Raw genomic sequence first — 20,533 nt, 5'->3', positions numbered from 1 at the left:
AACCTACCTTACTATACTATGAGTAAGGATGCGTAGTAGCGTTCAAAGATCGCTCTTTGGCCTTTCCTTTAGATGCGCTTCGGCGGCGGATAGCAGCATGGGCAAAGCACTCTGCTGCGGCGAGCAGCCGGTTCTTATTGCATTCATCAAGATAGTCTTTCTCGCTCCTGAACTCTGCGGTGAGTTCAGCCACCACCCCCGGGCCTGAGCTCTGCTCGAGCGTAGTCAGCCAGCTTCGTGACTTTGCTTGGCTTCCAGCATTGCAAAGGGATAACCTTTCAATATCTAGGCACCCTAGAAGGAGGGGTCCCGCGGGCTTCTTCCCCGAAGGTCAAGCCGTAGTCCCTGTCCCTGGGAGAAGTGGAAGGAGTTAGGAGGAGGGAGCGCCCTTTGCCCTAATAACTAATAAATAGGCGGCTTCGCCCCCAAGTCGTCAACAAAATAGATAAAATATGTGATCATGACAGTACACTAATGCATAGGTCTTGTCTTCTTTACGGCCTTTTGATCATGATGCATCATGAACGCGCCAATATGTGATCGGGGTGAGCGGTGGTTAGATATAGGGGCGGCTTTGCCGGCTTGGATTGGAAGGAAGGGCTTCGCTTTCCGATCACTTTTTGAGGTCGGTTTGGATGAGCGTGGGCAAGTTCGGGATTCGCTATCGCTCCGCTGCTTCGCGTTTAGAAAGCCGTATTTTTTTATCCCGAAGGGGGCATGCTGCAAAAGCGTAGGTGAGTGATAAGCGTAGGAGGCGTGCCCGAAGGGCAGCAGCAGCAGTGTGGTTCCAGGTGCCCGTCGCTAGATTGAGATCTGCAGGGCGGCGGGGACTTCGACTGCCTTGTATCAGGTGAAGAGAAGGGGGTGGTAGGCTTAGTAGGGCTCGAACCTACAATATAACCGTTATGAGCGGTACGTTTCAACCAATTAAACTATAAGCCCCTACGGATCTCTACATGCAATTCGCTCGCTTCGGGAAGAGCGGACGGAAAGAGGAGGCCTTTGCTCTATCTGCTTCTTCCTCTTCCCAGGAATGGACAATTGGATAATTTTTTTTTATTATTGTTTCTAGAATATTATTATTATATATTATTATATATAAAATGATAAAAATAGAATAGAATTAAGTTCTATTAGCCCTTTCGCGACTCAAACTGCCGGTACGCTTTCCGGCTCGCAATGGCTCAAACGGGCGGGGGCTCTCTATTTGCTTGCAATGTCGGTTCTTCGCCTTTAGTTAGAAGTAGAAGTAGAGGGCGCCATTTGCCCCACACTTCATAAAAAGTAGAAGTGATCAAGGGGTAGTAACTCATATCACGGGAGGAAACTTTGCGCAGAGTTCCATTACTATTAATGGGTGGCTCCGCGATTTCTTATGGGCACAGGCATCCCAAGTAATTAAATCTTATGGTTCTTCATTATCTGCATATGGGCTTTTCTTCCTAGGTGCCCATTTTGTATGGGCCTTTAGTTTAATGTTTCTATTCAGTGAACGTGGTTATTGGCAAGAACTTATTGAATCCATCGTTTGGGCTCATAATAAATTAAAAGTTGCTCCTGCTACTCAGCCGAGAGCCTTAAGCATTGTACAAGGACGTGCTTTAACCTATGGAGTCCTATTCTTGCGATAAAACGCTCAATATTAGCCAACGAATCGACGAGCTCTCTAAAGAATTTGTGAGCCCTTCTAGTAGCTTCTCGTTTGTCACGCTCTGCCATTGCCATAGACCTCAGACTCAACAACATTGATCTCGGTCATGGGTCATCTAGGTCTTTGATTCGTTCTTGCACCCGCTCCCGGGCATCAGAAGTAATAGAAGAAGTGTTGTTGCCACCAGAGCTCTCATTGCCAGAGCTATCATTATCAGAAGTAGTCTTGGTGCCAGAGCTAGAGGTAGGCGAAGAAGTGCTATTCCTGAAAGCAAGTGAGTATACCTTTTCTATATACGGTATACTCACTTGCCATAAGCATATAGAGCCAGTACAGCAAGTCTTGCTATTGAATTTATATAGCTTATATAGTAGCTATGCCATAGTTCTTTCATAACCTAGCTGTAAAGGGGAATGAAGTGGTTTAGCTATGCGAGTCGAATTGAGATTGATTTGTCTAATGCCTGTTTAGAACAACTACTGCGATAGCGGAGATATAGGCTAGCTAAATGCCCTAAAATCCGTATACGAGGCTATAAGCACCAGAGCAAGGACCAATAGCAGTTGATCGGGAAGTATATCCGGATCTTAAGTTAGGTTCTTATTAGTAGCAGCCGGCGACCCGACAAGTGAATCAGAATACGCTGAAGGTTTGACATTACATTAGAATCAGCTGTTGGGAGCATAGTCTAGGAATTGAGAGACCTTCCTACCAAAGAATCTTTCTAAAAGCCATTCCTTTGTGAGTGTTAATCCGGGAGTGAACGCACTACTAGTCGTAGGGCCTAACAATAACTCATGAACTGAGGAGAATAAAAACTGCAATCGGTTATTCAACGATCATGAGAGCTTAAAGCCATTCTATCTCCGACCTCGGCTTGGGCTTGATGGACTTTTCATTCGTACCCACCTCCTCGAGTCGCCCAGTAAATGCATTTATCCTCCAAGTTGAGCGGAGACGTACGAAAGTATTGGATGATCGACCGGGCAAAGGGCAGCTCATTCGTTCCTATCCCGGGATAAGCAGCAACCTACGCAGTGCACTGCTAATCAGTCATAGCTTGTGTTCAGAGCTATCTGCTGTCCATCGTTCCGAGCTAAGCAAAGCAGCTAAGCGATCAATCTCCCTCATCCAGCCCTACCAAATCCGTCGAGGTTGCCATGCATAGTAGACTAAGAGAATAGGACGGAAGTGAGCGACGCTGTTCTGTGCATCCTCCGAGCAATCAAATAATCAATCAGTTCAATCCTGCCTTCGCTTGTTAGCAGCTCTTCGATCAACCCGTCTCATGGTTCTTTGCCTCCCCCCTGCTTTCAGGGAAGATCCGACGAAGCTTCTTTGTCCAGCTATTGGAAGATATTATCTTTGTTAAGAAATTCCATTTCTTCTATCAGAGCTGGTTGATCTCCAACTCCTAGAAGCATTCCTTTATAGAGCAGGTCAGGTAGAAGGATAGAAAGAAGAGACTTTATAGATATCCTCTCGGGACAAAGCTTCACTCTCACTCTCTGACGAGAAAGATCATCTCACACAATCTTTTAGGTTCGAGCATCTTTCAGAACCCTTTACCCTTTTTCTCTTTGACCTTGACCTAGCCCTTGCTTTGCTCGCTCGTTTGACGCCTTGACTGGCTAACTAAGAGACTAGTCCCCTTCCTGGCTTGAAAAGTAAGTAGGTGGGGTGTTGAAAACCTTAACCTTCAAGTGAAAAGAAAAAAGTGCCTGCTTAATCTGCAAAGGAAATAGGATAACCTTAGTCCAGGTGATAGTACACCCCATCTTTCTTTCCCATTTGAAAGAGTGCTTCCTGCGCTTGCCTAAGGGACAGAGACCGCTGGACTGGGATTAGGATAGATTTACACAAGGCCTGACCTTAGCATTCCAATTAGATACCCCTTTAGATACCCTGCTACATCAACAAGAAAGAAGAAGATAAAAAAATGGATGTCTCTTGCTGAAGTGTTTGGGAACATCAGTTAGACCTGGCATTGAGCCTATTGAAAGCACAATGAAATTCCTGCTTCCTAGACATTCAGATTAAGATAATAGTGAGAGCGATAGACAGAGAAGTATAGAATGCTATTGTTTCAGAATCCAACACTTGTAAACTCATATCTCCAGGGACGGGCGTACCTTAGATTAGAAGCCCATACATAAGGATAGGGGCTGAGCTTAGGACTGCAGGAAAGAGGATAACCACTAGGCCTAGAGACACACGCACTAAAAAAGAGATGGGGAAAGCATATTCTCTAGGAGAAAGAAGGACATCCGTCTTGGCCGACAGGGCTGACCCTGACTCTGATGCTTGACTAGAAATTCTACTTGCTTCACTTGAAATTAGAACTTCAAGGCTTTAAAGGAAAGAGACTCATAGATTGGCTTGAAAACTTCCCAGAGAGAAAACATCTTAATTAGAAGAAGAGGTCTTTCTTGATCCTGGAGAGGTAAAGATTGAGACAGATTGTCAGAGTCATTCCTATTGCTGCCTAAGAGCCCTACCCCTACTTAAGAAATTGCTTGAAAGGCGTTGGTTGAGTGACTGCACTTGCCCCTTTTACTGCTGGATTTATTAACTTTGCCAGCTTCAAACCCTACTGTTCTAAGGATAAGGAACTGAAAGGGGATTAAAATCTAGCTCATATTCTTCTTTTGCATAGACCCACCATCTATCTGATTAGCCCCCTCGGTGGACTAAGAAGAATGACGGATTGGGAATTCTCGGACTCGAAGTGAATGAAGAATGATTGAGATGATAGCATAGCTAGGATGAACTTGAAAAGATCTAAGTTTGAGTCAGGTCACTTGTAAACTCGAATCTTTATAGATTGGGTGGTCCAAGCACCGGGCTCATCATAATAGGGATAGCGCATCACTACACTAAGGTTAGAAGAATTCCTCTAGCGAGAATCATTTCCTTGTGAAGTCATCCGTGAATTGAAAGACTCTTAGCCGGAGGAAGGATCTAAGCAAAGTGAATATGTAAAAGTTATGCTTCTATCATCATATGGCCATGAGACCAAGTTCCTGGCGATTAGTGAAATGGGGTTCTCACTAAAATAAGAATCCCAAGAAAGAAATCTAATTGATTGATTGATGCTTGCTCACTGCGCGGGGTCAAAAGGAAGAGCTTCCGAAACTACCTAACAACATTGCATTCTATACACTCTTTCTTCTATCGTTCATTCGCGGATACAAGCTAACGCTTTTGGGCTAACGCTTGTCTTCCGCATTCACTAACTACCATAACTAGTTGAGATAGATCGTTCGTATCCCATTTATAGGTATACTCACTTGCCTAGAGCTTTCATTGAAAGGTAAAGGAGCAGTATCAAAGAAACCAGCTCTATATCATAAGCCAAAGAGGGGAGATGAGATATTGAGTAGGCAGTAGATATGGCTTTGGGTCTCCCATATGCTTAAAAAGTAGTGTGTGGGGGGGAAAGCTCGACTCTTACAGAGGGAAGTCCTTGGATGGACAGACTGAGATTGAGAGACAGACCAGGCCAGGCTACTTTCTATTCTATAAAGAAGAGACCTTCTTTATTTCCGGCCCACAGGATAGAAAAGTAGATCGTTCAACTCTAGCTTCTGTTTTCATTTTCAGGTCCCACATTGAATCTAAAATAGATCTTTGCTACATGCTGCTTAAGACATTTAATTCGAAGAAAGAGAGAGTGAGCAGCTGACTTGCAACCCCTAGGTCATAAGAATCTACCGATTAATACTTTTGGTCGAGTTTTTTTCGCTCCTAGCCGCTTTAACAACAGCTGCTCTAGCTCTTTAACTCCTTAGTTACAAGAGAGGGCTATCTACTACAATGGGACATAGCTTCTCCTGTCTCCTTGAAACCGCAGGAACAAGAAATAGCTCCTTAACTTCTTAGCTACAAGAAACTACAACAGCTACAAACAACAGGTTACGAAGTAACTTGAGCTTCTTAGCTCCTTAACTACAATAGCAAGTAAACTTCCTCCTCTCTTTAGAAAGCCCACAGGGTCTTTAGCTCCTTAACTGCAAGAGCTCCGAGCTGCAATAGCGACTTTCGAGATCTCGGTTCAGATCTGTTTGAAAAGTAGCAAGACGAAAACTGCTACCTTTTCCTCTCTGTTTAGGAAGGGATTCACTAGTAACCGAGCAAATACGAGATCTTTTAAACACGGGGACATAAGATCGATATTTCCATATCCCTTTTCAGACACATCAACGAGAGAAAGCACTAGTAGAATCGGCATCTTCCTTGCTAAGGAGGTTGGATTCAACTTTATGTAATGTACGCGGTTGTCATCGCCCAAAGAAGTCAATAACAAGCCATTGTTTGACCAATCGCGTATTCTCAACCAAGAAGAATAAGACAGGAATGTGCTGTAGAACGGGTTCTCTCTCTAAACTCCTTTCCACAACAGTAGCTGAAAACGAGGTCTACTCTGTTAAGGAGGCTACTTGAGCAACTTTAGCTACAGGAACACAAGCTACGAGCTCATTAGCTCCCTTGGCTGCATTTGCTACTTTCGCTTCTTATTTACCAGGAAGGCCATAAACTACAATCGGCAAGGATGAGCTTTCTCCTCCTGTCTTGTCCGTAAAGCCTGTTACTAAAACGGGACGCCGTTACCTTTCTCCGGCTGCAGGAACACCGGCGCATTAGCTACAAATAGGAACAGCTACAGATGAATGCCCAGAATCTGCTGCTTGAGAACCGGAAGTGACATAGAAGAAGAGTCTCAGTTTGTGGGAAAGAGCTGGTGCCTTTAATATGCCTTGCTAGGTACTATCCTTAAAGTAAAGGAGGAACCGTCCAAAGAGGGTCATGCCATCCCATCTCGTGAGGGGATCTTTTTTCTTTCCTCTTTCGGATAGGTCTAAGGGGGGAGGAAAGGACAATTGCTATTTCATCCGGTGCTTTCTTTATCTTTGCAAGAAGGTTTGATGGAGGAATGCCGGGAATGAGAGATGGGGTACTGGGACTGGAGCTAGTGGTTAACTATTCATATTCATCTTCCTCTCCCTTGACGGGAGTGAGTGCAAAGAGAAGGAGGCGGAGTAGGAATAGGAATTCGGAATATACTTTTTGAAAGAACGACGTAACCGGCAGCTATTGAATAAGCCTTCCCTTCTTCCTTGACTGGTGATGTGGAATAACCGGTGTGCAGATGAATTAATTACCGAAAAACTTTCAATCTCATAAGAGAATAAAGAAAGTAGCCTAGCAGCCCCGATACGCCGAAACCTCTTATTCCGGCTAACTTACTGCCGGAGTCATAAATTGCATAAGAGAAGAGACGCCGTATTTTTTATTAAAAAAGAGCTCTTCCGAATGATAAAGAAAAAGGGTGCTTAGGTTCGTTGGAAAACCCAACGTTTGTACATCCTTCTCCCATGCTTTCCGTTGGTCAAAAACCAATAAAAGTTCTCTAGACTTCTTCACTACTCGTACAGGAAGGACTCTCTTTCTGTCTGGAGGGAATACTTTGTTCGAAAGAAAGATGCCTCAACTGGATAAATTTACTTATTTCACACAATTCTTCTGGCAGAGGGAAAGCCTGTTACGAGTAAGTGGAGAGGAAAGATCTCCAGAGATTCTTATCTCATTCCATTCCAGCGGCTCAACCAGTAACCAATGGCGAAAACTCAAAAATCCATGGTTTCCCGGTAGAACCCTATTTCGCCCAAGTTGTTTCGGAACCGGAAAAAAGAAGCGGTTTTTCGCACAGCTTGCTCATAGTGCAGGTCCCACTTGTATATCGTATTTGGCCGAAGAAGCATCGGACAGGTTGGAGTTCTTACCTTCTTGGGACTCCATGGACCAAGATCTGCTTTTATTATATGGGCAATACCGATCTACTTTCACTTTAGTAGATCATATGGATGTAGAAAAAACTTCTCATTTTGATGAATTGGAAACATCTCTTTTCAATTTCTATTTACCTAGTTCATATCTTTGTTTCGTGTGTTCCCGGGAGGAATTAAATCTCTTAAATCTCGGGATACCACCTAAATAACTGCGGCCAGAGAGTAAAGTAAAATAGGTCGGAGTCTGAGGTCGGGTCGGACGACATACATCTTGGTTGGTTCCACAGCATGCTCCTCGCTGCCCTATGGAGTAATACGGGGGGCAAGACTCTCTTAGAGGTATTAACAACATCTCTATCTCTATATGGTGACTATCACCTAACGTCTTTCGCTCAACAGCTCATCACTGTTACCGCGAGAGATGACTTGGTCGAAACCCAAGTGCCTTCCTATGGGAGAACAAGTTATCTTCCATGCGGGCGAGGCTTAGTCAAGCACAAGTTTGGGTATTTGCCACATGCTCACTCCTTACCACTAATGGTATCATTGCCAGGCGTGGGAGATCGCATTTAGGGTTGTGTTGCTTTTGAGTGATAGATCTGGTCCCATCTAGTCTAGAATAAATATCATATAGAGAAGAGATAGACAAAGAAGTCTGTCAAAAGGGGCCGATGGATCGCCCTTAATGCCCAACAAGTCCCATGCCTTTCTTGGCCCAACCGGCTGGCGATTTCCGACAAGTCTTTATGCATTTTTAGAGCAAGAAGCAGAACTATAGAGATAAAAGTGTTTCAAATGTCGTTCACAGGTATTTTCCATTTTGTTACAAATTCTCCTTGTGATGCAGCGGAACCATGGCAATTAGGATCTCAAGACGCAGCAACACCTATGATGCAAGGAATAATAGACTTACATCACGATATCTTTTTCTTCCTCATTCTGATTTTGGTTTTCGTATCACGGATCTTAGTTCGCGCTTTATGGCATTTCCACTATAAAAAAAATCCAATCCCGCAAAGGATTGTTCATGGAACTACTATCGAGATTCTTCGGACCATATTTCCTAGTATCATCCCGATGTTCATTGCTATACCATCATTTGCTCTGTTATACTCAATGGACGAGGTAGTAGTAGATCCAGCCATGACTATCAAAGCTATTGGACATCAATGGTATCGGAGTGCGCCTCTTCACGAGGGTGATTTAAGTGCAACGAAATGCCTTAAAGTTGAATATGGTTCGCGAAGCATCTGGCTTACCGGTAATCTCCCATTCCCGCCGTCGAGAGACTTTCATAACTATAGCATGCCAGAAACGGGGAGTTGAGGTGGTTAGGCCTATACCCCGAAATGCTCCCAGCATAGGAGCCTATGGTTCCATTCTTGTTGTTGCTGGAGGTACACATCCCCCTTCTCGGTGTGGAGCGATATACGAGAAATAGATGCTCAGCCTGCAATGTCCGATAACGGCGCTGAAGTAGTGAATCTATCGGCACCATAGCAGTGGCATACAACTTTGGACCTAACGGCCGGCCCAGTAACCTTTCGGAATGGGGGATCCCCGTTGGCAACAACCACGGTAGTAGTTGCGGAACTACTGGGCCGGGAGAGGACAACCTCTTGTTCCTGCTCCTCTTTCTTCGCTTCGGGGGCGGAGGTCCTACGGTAGGTAACAGCAGGCACAAGCAACTTGGACCGAAGGGGACCAGCGCTTCTACTCCTCGGTAGAGGAGCCGTTCGCAGCGAGAAGCAAGGGATGTCGTGAACTGTGGGAGGTCACAGAGAATTGACCTATTCATAGAGTGATCCTATGATCGATACAGGATATAGACGATCTCTTTCTTTATTCTATTCTTTTTCTGAAAAAAAAAAGAAGGGTAACTCAACTTCTCAGCTAGAGTTGGGGGCGGGACCCGTTGGCATAATGCACGCTGGAACGTGGGAATTCGAGGTCTCATGAACTACTACTAAAAACCAACTTTTTTTTTAATTTGTGGACAAACGATATCCGGTCAGGCCTATGGTAAGGAAATGAGTGAGGAATCACTCTGGATCTTCTTTATTGGGGCCTACAACTTCGCCGAGCCCGACTAGCATCCCTTTCCACTGCGCATTTATCGAACAAAGAAGACGACTATAGGATCGAATTCGCTTTCTCCGTGGTGAACTGGTCGTCCCATACCTTCTGCCTGTCTCATATGTGTGGAACCAGGTCTTTTTCGGTTCCAGCCTCCCCCTCGAATACATAGGGTAGGTAGGGCTGGGTGATAAACGGTTCCCTGTTGCCAATACAAATTCCCCGGCCTTCGATTCCCCTTACTCATAAAGGGTCTTACGGTCGGGAGAACTACCTAACTAAAGATAAATAGTGTTCTTTCTAAGAGTAGGCGTGGAGAGCTTTTTGCGGGGAAACTTGCAAGTACAGTTTGGAGGGAGGCGGGCGTCGACCCAACCTTATGAGTATTCGGACTATAACAGTTCCGATGAACAGTCACTCACTTTTGACAGTTATACGATTCCAGAAGATGATCCAGAATTGGGGCAATCACGTTTATTAGAAGTGGACAATAGAGTGGTTGTACCAGCCAAAACTCATCTACGTATTATTGTAACACCTGCTGATGTACCTCATAGTTGGGCTGTACCTTCCTCAGGTGTAAAATGTGATGCTGTACCTGGGCGTTTAAATCAGATCTCTATTTCGGTACAACGAGAAGGAGTTTACTATGGTCAGTGCAGTGAGATTTGTGGAACTAATCATGCCTTTACGCGTGCGCCCGGAAAGATAGGCCGACTGCTGAGCCCACTCTGGCTCAGCCGCACCACCCAGGGTGCGAGCCGCCCGAGAAGCAAGCTATTACAGCGAGCGGCTGGAGCAGTATGGAGCCGAGGAGCAAAGCAGTAGATAAGATAGAAGAAGGGGCCAGGCTCCCGGTGGAGCAGAGGATACGGTTAGGATAACGAACTTGAAACGCGGAGCCCGAGCGGCCGGCGAGCGAGTGGTTAGTGGCCAATAGCGCCCTAGTTGATGGCATTCCTCTCTGCGGCTGGCACTCGAGGAACCACGGGGCACTCCATACAGAGCAAACAAGTCTTAGGGATGAGACGCCCGCGCAAGGACCTCAATTCTCGTTAGGAGGTCGAACCGAGGACCTATGGAAGTCGGGGCTACCCCGTCCCTATGGGCAACGCAACAGTGTCCTGAGGGGGGAGTTTAGAGGCCTTATAGTAGCACGGACTTTTTTGCTTTCTAGGTCATGCGAAGGGGGCCAGTCCAAGATCGTACTGTTCCTCTACAAAGACAACAGACGCTCTCAACGGCTAGGCGCCGCTCTCTTTCTGAGTTCTTCCAGCTTCTTCATGATTTCGTGCCGCGGTGAACAAAAAAAAGAGGGCCATCTCAGCGGAAAGAGAAGGACCTGCAACGGCAGAGACTACTGACCCTCTTCTTGTTCCTAGCCGCCTGTTACGAGTCCGGGAAGCCTCCTCAATATGAGGCTCAAAATAGAGAAGGGCGGGCAGGGCTTTTTTTTAAGCTTGCTGCTCGTTTTCTCGCTTCCGAGAGGCGAAGGGGCCTGACTTACGGTTTCCAAGCCTGGCGCGAAGGGGTTGGATTTCACCTATGATCAGATCAGTGGTAAACCATAGTTTCCTTTTTTCGTGGTGTTGTTGACGTTGTTGAAAGCGAATTTTTAAGTAGGCCTCGCTTTTCAGAGCTGCTCCCAGCTCACACTATGGTGGAGGAGGTGCCGTGAAGATCTAGGAGTGTGAGCAGTACGAGCTGAAAGGCTCCCATACTGTTTGGAGGGCAGGGGGCATAGATGCCAAACAAACCTGACCCCTATCTATCGTCGTAGAAGCTGTTTCTAGGAAAGATTATGGTTCTCGGGTATCCAATCAATTAATCCCACAAACCGGGGAAGCTTAAGCGGAAATGAAAGAGTAGGGTGAGGGAAAAGGGGGAAGCAACTAAATGGAAGGCTTCGCCCGCTCGCTCGAACGCTCGTTTAGTAGACAGCGAGTGGAGTGCATAAGCCCCTTTATAAATAGGGGCGAGTACTACACGAGCTCGTAAGTAAAAGTACGGAACGGGCCTTGTCTACGAAGCGGAGCGGCCTCGTCTTGCTTGCTTCTGGCGAAGCTTCTAGCACTAGAGAATAGGCATTCTAGTATGGCAGGAATACTACCTTTTCGACCACTACATAGAAGCGATAGCGAAGCCGTATAAAGGCGAGCAGCCCCTATAGCAACAGCAAACGGCCTACTTATAGCCTTTTTCCCTTTATTCGGGGACTTCAACGGGCCTTACAAGCTGGCAATTCTTCACGTTTTCCTCAGACAGTGAGAATGAATTACTTGATTGACATAGATATTTATTTGAACAAAGGAACTTAAACCGGTACCAGAAACCAAACAAGAGATGGAATTCCAGATTGAACAGATGACCGGCCTACAATAAGACGAGAATATAATTACTAATTAAATTCTCTAAGACGAGCTAAAGGGGTGTCTCTAAAAGCAGCCAAGGCCAAGAGCAAGCAGGAGGAGTAGTCCTATCTGCCTAGAAGGATTCGATAAAGAGAATGTGGGTGGGCGGGAGATTCATAGACACAGAAAGAGAAGACCAAAAGGGGCAGAAGGCACTCAGTTGTTTATGTGAAATCAAGGAGCAACAGGTTACACTTTTACACTTTACCGAAGAGAGCTCGAAGCAATAAGATGAAAGATGAGATGAGATGCTAGCCTTAGCGCGGAAGATCAATCATTGAGCCTTAGGCCACTACCGAGCAGCAATGGAGGATCATAACCACTTGAGAAATGATCCATACTTGAAAAGGCGGAGACAATACCTCTTGTTTGTTGCGACAAATCGAGTTTCAAAAGCCCATTTATTTTCAGGCACACCAGAGACATCGGACCCACGAAAGTCCCCCCCTTTTTACTAATATACACGGGCTTCTGAGATGATTCTTTAATAAACCAAAACCTGCAACAGAGTCCTTCATTTCTACCACTTACAAGTTGAGAGATGTTAAATTCCCAATGGCAGAAGAAGGGTGCAAGCTGGAAGGGCTTGGACAAGATATTCTTCACTCGGACAGGAGATGCAGCGCGCTTAGCGTCGGAAAGATCCCCCTACATGGGTGTGCTATCAAACTAGGAGAAGAACAGAACTAAACGGATCAATTCCTTTGACCGGTCGTTTCGAGTTTCCAGTTCTTCTGGATTGCTAACGTGATTCGATGACGCCGACGGAAGGAACCGCGGGAAATTCATCCAACTTCGATCTCCTAAAGGCAAGTGCGTAGGCTATAGAATCCCTCCTTCGGCTCTAAACAGCTACTGTGCTTATTTAGTCTATCAACTACTCAGCCAGCTACTGACCCAATTGGGAGCTTTTCAGTCAAGGGCGTCGATCCGCTTTGTGAGGCGGACAGCAGACAAGCTGGGCCTGAGGAATGCCTCCCCGCGAAAGAGGATTCTAATCCTCAAAGAAATAGAAAAGCTAACTCCCAACCCCCGCAAGCGTATGGCCAATTCTGCGCAGAATGCGGCGGTCCTATTAATCAATAAGGTTGCGACATGGAAGCAAACCAGGAGAGGGCCGGGGGGAAAGATATATGAGAAGGGGGGCGGGCTAAGATTCAATTCGAAGTAACGTAACAGGATTCGATGTTGCACCATCTTCAACTCTTCTCGGGATCCGGAGTTTTTCGAGAAAAGGTCCCATCCTTCAATATCATGATTGGGTCGACCAGGCCAGATCATGAGTGAATAGAAAATATAAAATGTACATAGCTGTTCCAGCTGAAATACTTGGAATAATTCTACCACTTCTACTAGGAGTCGCCTTTTTAGTGCTAGCTGAACGTAAAGTAATGGCTTTTGTGCAACGTCGAAAGGGTCCTGATGTAGTGGGATCATTTGGATTGTTACAACCTCTAGCAGATGGTTTGAAATTGATTCTAAAAGAACCTATTTCACCAAGTAGTGCTAATTTCTCCCTTTTTAGAATGGCTCCAGTGGCTACATTTATGTTAAGTCTGGTCGCTCGGGCCGTTGTACCTTTTGATTATGGTATGGTATTGTCAGATCCGAACATAGGGCTACTTTATTTGTTTGCCATATCTTCGCTAGGTGTTTATGGAATTATTATAGCAGGTCGGTCTAGTAATTAGGGGGCGGCCGTTCGGTCGCCTATGATACTAGGACCAATAGGTCAAAAATGGGTTTGTGCCGCAGGTGTTGAACGATCTACTCTACACAGGTGTGGGCTTACAGGGCTAGGGCTCATAAACCCTTTCTTTCATTCATCAATAGGGCTCTGGTCGGTCGCTTTTCTGGGCCGGGATCGATAAGTGGAAGTCATAAAAAAGAGATCTTTCTCTTCGCACCTCAGATCAAGAGGAAGGGTAGCTTGTCAAGCTGGCCTATATAATAATAATAATAGAATATAAATATATAAATACAAAGATTCGCTGTCTTTTAACCGGCTGTTCTTCTTTGTCAACGCTACTAAGGACCTATAGGTTCGCCTGCTTTACTTAGGAAAGATAACGAGAACGGGTTATTCAAAAAGGAAAAGGCGCTACTTAGCCCTACATTAGTATAAGTAAGCGGCTGAGTTAGCCTACCCTACTTAATGTATTGTATAGTAGGCGAGCGAGTTAGCGAAGACGCTTAGGCTAATAGAAAAGAGAGCGTCGGCGCGTAGCCTTCATTCTACTACGCTACGAAAAGGTTACGAAGTCACTTAGCTCGACGTTAGGAGAGTCAAGGGGGAACCCCATACCTACATAGAAGAACCGTTGTTCGCTGACTTTCGAAGGTCTAACCTTTTGCTCCTCTACTGAAAAGGGGCAAAACCGCTTTGCACCATTGATAGACTACTTAAGATTCAATTCAAAAGGCCCTACTTAGTTTCGCAAGCCTTTGTCATTGTCAGTCAACTAAGTAGGGCCCGCGGCGCCCCCTGCGAATCCGTAAATCTGAGGAGCATGCCGCAACAAAAGGATGGTCCCCTATGTATTTCATTCTTTCCGGAAGGGAAAAAAGTACCCCCATCATAGTGAACCTCTCCTTGTGATCGGGATGAGGTAGATGCCTCCCAGCCAGGGGCGGATCGAATCAGAGTTTCCTTAGGTAGCCACCGACCTACAGTTATCCTTAAACTTCCGTGCTTGGTGGAGAAGAAGCGAACAGAGGTACGCTCGCTTGCTGTCTTGTTCTCTGTCGCGAGCTGGGATCGCTTGCCAGCTAGGTCAGATTGGAGCAACATTGTATGAGAACATATTACCCATATTCGGGGACAAGGGGCGGAACGACCTCTCGATCTACTTACTGCAGCCCAGGAAGAAAAACGTCGTCTAGGCGTTCCCTGTTGCTCCGATCTCCCCTACGCCTAGGACGTTGTCTGGGCCCAAGAGCCATAGTGAGTTGCTGTTTCCATTTTTTTCGTTGTTGATACCGGCAAGACCCAGCCAGATGATGTCTGCTGGTTGGTAGTGGGAGGACTCTTAGTACCTGCATACCCAAAAGGGGGCGCTGGTTCAAAAACAATCCTTTTTTTCTTGCTCTCCCTTAGTAGCGGGAAAGGAGTCTATCTATCTGCCTAGCTTTGGTAGATTTCCCCCAACACAATCCACAGAAATTCCACGAATCCATTGGTGGATAAGTCCGACGACTCAGCAGCAGTACGGAATTTAGTTTATCGTCTGGTGGATCTGATCCATAGTTAGGGGGCAATATATACCAAAAGGTTCGAAAAAGGAATGTGCATAAGAGTATATAACCAACCCACCCTTCTGTATAACCTATTCACATTAGTGAAGCGGCTGGATGCATAAGGGAAGCGCACGTTTGTGAGACCTTAGTCGGGATGCATAGGGGAGTTCACCTACGAGCACGGAAGGGCGTGGTACCGCTGCACCTCTCTAAGTAAAGGTCAGATTCTTAGCCCACTCTCCTCTAAAATACAATAGGGACAGCCGTTTCTGGCTGCTCATTTCGTATCTTGAAGGAAGTAGCCCTAGCCTCTGTCCAGAATCTTCTCCGGAGTCCAAAACATCAAACCGTCCTAATTCGTTCTTCTGAGAGAGGTTCTGAAAGAATGATTCCCCCCATGGTTTAAACAAAGAAGGGAAAACAGCAAGCTGAACCACACAAAGACCGCCGGCAATGGCACCTTACAGGATGGCTGTTTTGTATAGGCGTAACAGAATTGACCGACCAAGCAACAGAACGTTGTACGCTAGTGGGTGGGCACGGTTTAAGATAGAAAGCTGAACATATCCTTAATGGATTAGCGGGGGGCGCTGGGACTCGTTCGAGGTCCACCGCAAAAAAATATAGGTGAAATTGATAGCCATGCTTGAAGCTCTACTTTGGCCCACTAGTCCTATCCTAACGCAGCCAAGGCAAGTAAATGATTGATAGCCGAATCGGTGGATTGCTTGGCCCCTGCTTCTTCTCTGTTTTCTGCGCGCTAGGCTTTTTTTTCTCCCGATTTTGGTTAAAGAGGAACTAAAAGTTAAAACATCGCTTTTAAACTACTAGCCGAAGCTATCAGACTTTCGACCGCATGCGCAGCAAATCGAGGGGATGAATTCATATTCCACACGATAGGTTTTCCCCGCCCATTCCGTGGCCAGTTCCCCTTCTCTTCCAACCGTAACGTAGATTTGTCTGGCTTCGTTTGTTGTCCCCTTTTGGAGAACAACTGGAGGAGTCTCGCTATTGTAAAGGGAGGCGGCTTTGGCTGAGAGCGGGAAGGTAAGCGTTAGCCTGACAAACAGTAAAGTACAATATGGATGGCTTAACACATTCAATTCTAAGGTCGTTTTCTTTGGTTTGTTGTAATATTCTTCATAAAAAGAAGAAGATTATTATGGTAAAACGGGGCCCCAGAAGGAGGCCCGGCAGTCTGTCTTGTCTTATCAACCAGATATCTTCTCGCTGAAAGTTCCATTTTAAAAAAGAGGTTTTCAAGCAGAATCGTTTCGGTGCTACTTTTAGGGGGGATCGCCTTGTCAGAACCAGCACCCTTTTGATGTCAAAGACTAATGATCCCGGGCCTAATGATCACCCCGATGCACGCCGAAGAAGGGGGTCTCCTACTTCTTTTCCCCCGGGGCGTCATGGCTTCTGAGGTAAAATTCCTTATTCAGAAGAATCACGAGTCCTTCTGTTCCCGAATTCTTTCCAAACTCTTCGATGTAGCCACAGTTGGACTCACAGTCCGAAACTCATATAGTAGCTGCCGCCGCTATTAGAAGCATTGTCTATTATCTTGGAAAGCTTAAAGGTAAAAAGAAAAGGGGAAGCAAGTACCTTTGAAGTGTCGTCCAGCTGATCTTGGAAGGAAGGGTCTATCTGGTATGAGCTCTATGTTATAGCTTTCCCCGCTCACAAGAAGGTATTATCTGTTCTCATTAATGCTTTGTAGCACAGTCACGAGTTGGGATCGAACCAACACTTTCCAACCAATTGCTTGCTTGGATTTCATCCTTCTGATCGTTCCTGGGAAAAGACTTCTGGTTATGATTCTCTCTCTATGTTAACGAATGCTAAACCATTTTATATCCCTCTGCCCTAGTGTGGTCAGTATAGTTTGCATTGCTATAGGGCCATGATTCACATCTCTCAATCAAATGTAAAAATGCCTCTTTCGGCATCACAGCCTATTCTTTCTTCTTTCTTTCTTCCTAATGCCAAGCTTCGTCGTTCAAGCTAGTCGAAGTAGAGCTTATGCCAAGGATGACTTTCCCAACACTAGAAGTCCTACTCATGCTTGAAAGGGATATCGCTAAAAGTGGGCCAACTAGCAATCCTGTTACAGGCGGCGGTGTATGTATTTCCAATGTATTTCCACTTATTCGAGGGAAAACTCTGGTTTAAGGGTTAAGTTGTTTCGTCTTCCATTTAGAATGATGAATCTGAACCTCCGCTATGTGATTTGTACTCCTTTTTTATTTATATTTCTTTGCATTTAGCTTTCCTTCCTTATCAGAGAGGGGCCCCGAGCTTATTTATTGAATTTAAAACGCTCAAAGAAAACTGGTGAAAGAAGCCCACTAACCCACTCTTCTTTCCCCCAGTCCATGGTGGGTAAAGATTCTTTTCTCGCGAGTGGAATGGGAACGGCCGACATCTCACTCTAATGTCCTAGGATGTACCAGAGAGGGTGAACCAAGCCAAGCCCCTTTAAGTTTTTGTTATCCCCTCTGTCAATAGATCCGCAGAGATCAGCGAGTGGGGACTTTCTTGAATAAGGGGCTAGTAGAAAGACTTGGCCAGAACTACTTTTCCCAGTTCTAACTAATCTAAGGGGCATTCCCCTAGTAGCATTGGCTATCTATATTGTTTGTTTTTCCTGCTATTGGAGCATCATCACTGGGGCGTTCGCTAAGGTCTCCTTTATTTTCGCAAAGGCCTGTCGATGGGCCTCTTCCTATTTGTTTTGTCACCTTTTTCTTTAGCAATTCCATAAGAGGGGCCGAGAAGGCTGCTAACCCCGGTAAGAACCTTATCAAATAGGAAAAATGACTTAAAACTCTTTCGCTGAGGTTGGCTCTGGCCTTAGCTTAGCTGCAAATCTTTTTTCTCATGCTCGCTACTTCGATTTGTGCGAGCCGGGCAAAGTAAATTTACACTATTTATGATATGAGGCGGCTGTTCACGAAGTCACTCACGGCAGAACCACTTATTGGACAAGCTTTTTAGTTAAAGGCTGATCGCCGCTCTGCCACTGGACTTTGTGTCTTCCTTTTAGCTCTTCGTTCATCCGGGTAGCTCATCCCTTTTTTAACGAATCGCTTCTTCCCCTCTCTTTCTTTCCATTCCAGTAGTTTTATGCAGTCTGGTCTGTCCATCTCCCAGCATCCAGAAATCATGTTCCTACAAGCCCATTTGGCTGCAACATGTGCTTAACATACATAGTTCCTATTCAATTTTTTACAGACTTGGAGATCAAGAAGGGAAAGCAAAAATAAAGAAAAGGATAATGAAAGCGCCGAGACATCTATAGGATAGAAATTTCCTGCGCAGTCCGTGCTAGTAGTGATATCCTAATTCGGTGACCTCTCCCACCCATCAAGGTAGAAGATAAGAAAGGGAAACTATTGCCAAGAGAGGCCTGGGACCGCTGCTCTGCCCCATCACCTACAAAAGGATCATGGAGCGCTGCGCTTCTCGGGGTCATCTGAGTTAGAGCAACCCCACTGCCGGGGTGATCCAGTCACCCGGAATTTGCACTATTGTTACTTACGATGTTTCTTCGCAATTCCTGACTAGTCGTAGTTTTCTTTTTTATCCTTTCAAACAAATTGAAATGATTGAAGTTTTTATATTTTATTTGGAATCGTGTTAGGTCTAATTCCTATTCCTTTTTGGATTATTCGTAACTGCATATTTAGAATACAGACGCGGCGATCAGTTGGACCTTTGATTAATTAACATCTCTTTTTTTTATTGACTTCCTCCTTTCTTGAACCCGCAGGAAGTAAAATGAAGGTTGCTGTTCAAGTTAGTGAAGTTCTTTCATTGTAATTAGACCTAATAAGAACGGAATCACGCTCTGTAGGATTTGAACCTACGACATCAGGTTTTGGAGACCCACGCTCTACCGAACTGAACTAAGAGCGCTTTCTTATCACAGTTGATACGACTATAAAGAAAAGGATTCTTTTTGAACCCCCAATACATCTTGCATGCATATAGTCTCATAAACTGAAAAAGATTCTGTATGCCCAATTTGAATCGATCTCAATGGATCTTGCCATTTATTTCTTCTTTTGGAATTTGGTCTTTTTTTTAATCTCAAAATCATCATCTGCCGCTCCTACCAATGCTTACTTATGAGCAAAAAGGGTCATAAAGAATTAGCCCTTTGAATAAGCGAGGCTTTCCCGATAGAAAGATTTGCATGCGACAGAGATCCCAATTCCATGTATCCGGTTAAGCAAGCCCTGCCGCCTGCTTCCATCCAGACAAAAAACGTGAGTGCCTAGCGCGAAAGGTTGCTTTACTAAGATTCTAATATAAGGCGCGTTAGCACTTTAGAAAGATTGCTCGTTAGCTAGGCCATTTTCAATTTTTCAATAAGGGGCGGAGCTTGAAGAAGCGAGCCTAGAGTAGCAGCCTATTAAGTTAAGTTTCATTCAGGCCCCTTTAAGATTCTATTAGTCAAGCGCTAGCGCCCCTATAGAGTCAAGGATATTCTGCTATCAATGAAACCGAAATCAAAAAAACAAGTGCGTTTCGTATAGATCGAAACTTGTAGCTTGATTCTTTACTCATTCCATACTGGGAGGAATTGCAGGAAATCGTTCGAGAACACTTTCTTCCTATTTTTTTATCAATGATATCCGACGATCAAGACAATTCCCGTTAAACTCTTTCATTTCATAGAAGTTAATTCTTATTCTTACGAAGCCAAATAGCATTTCCTATTAATTTGTCCCCTGGACTTGGACCTATTCTGATTCTTTATTATCCGTCGCTACGCTGTTCCCAAGGACTCGCAGAATCGAAATAGCGAAATTCTTGGGTCATCTCAATGGGTTCAGAAACCACACGTTTCTCTGGATCATCATAGCGTACTTCCACATATCCACTCAGAGGAAGGTCTTTTCGTAATGGATGACCCTCGAAACCATAATCTGTTGATATACGGCGTAGATCCGGATGATTGATGGAAGAAACACCAAACATATCCCAAACTTCTCGCTCCCACCGGCCGGACTGATGAAAATAGACTGACTACCTGGAGATATTCGTGTTACTTCGTCTGCACTGGTTTGTACACGAATGCGTGAGTTATACCGAGTACTCAGTAAATTATAGACCACTTCAAATCTGCGTTTTCGAGAGGGATGATCAACTCCGCAAATATCGATCAAAACTTGAACCCTTGTATAGGTATGCAATTTAAGAAAGCACAACAACGGAAATGGGTAGTCCGTATTGGTATCAGATCTATTCCCATGTTCCGATCTTTCCATTTTTTTTACCCATTTCTTGGGTAAAGTCTCCCAACTATATTTGAAAATGAATTGGTTATCCATAAAGAAAGCTTTCTTGTAGTTCCGCTTCTT

General features: G+C 45.0%; 1 protein-coding gene, 1 non-coding gene and 1 pseudogene across 2 annotated transcripts; 1 reads left to right on the top strand and 2 right to left on the bottom strand.

Annotated features, from left to right (window-relative positions):
- Window positions 1–6,942: 6,942 nt before the first annotated feature.
- On the top strand, window positions 6,943–7,649 carry LOC141684867 (putative mitochondrial protein ymf1). Its single transcript, XM_074490005.1, has one exon. The coding sequence runs from the start codon at window positions 7,134–7,136 to the stop codon at window positions 7,647–7,649; it is 516 nt and encodes a 171-aa protein (XP_074346106.1). The 5' UTR covers window positions 6,943–7,133.
- A 6,854-nt stretch (window positions 7,650–14,503) lies between these two features.
- Window positions 14,504–16,407, bottom strand: LOC141685361 (uncharacterized; annotated as a pseudogene).
- Window positions 16,408–19,008: 2,601 nt separating this feature from the next.
- Window positions 19,009–19,082, bottom strand: TRNAW-CCA (transfer RNA tryptophan (anticodon CCA)). Its single transcript has one exon. It is a non-coding gene; the product is annotated as a tRNA-Trp (tRNA).
- Window positions 19,083–20,533: the final 1,451 nt, after the last annotated feature.

Source organism: Apium graveolens, chromosome 9 (genome assembly GCF_009905375.1).
Source record: "Apium graveolens cultivar Ventura chromosome 9, ASM990537v1, whole genome shotgun sequence".
NCBI lineage: Eukaryota > Viridiplantae > Streptophyta > Magnoliopsida > Apiales > Apiaceae > Apium > Apium graveolens.
This window is presented reverse-complemented; position numbering and strand designations above follow the sequence as displayed.

Coding starts and splice junctions, on each gene's coding strand:
- LOC141684867 (XM_074490005.1), top strand. CDS start 7,134: ATGCCTCAACTGGATAAATTTACTTATTTCACACAATTCTTCTGGCAG.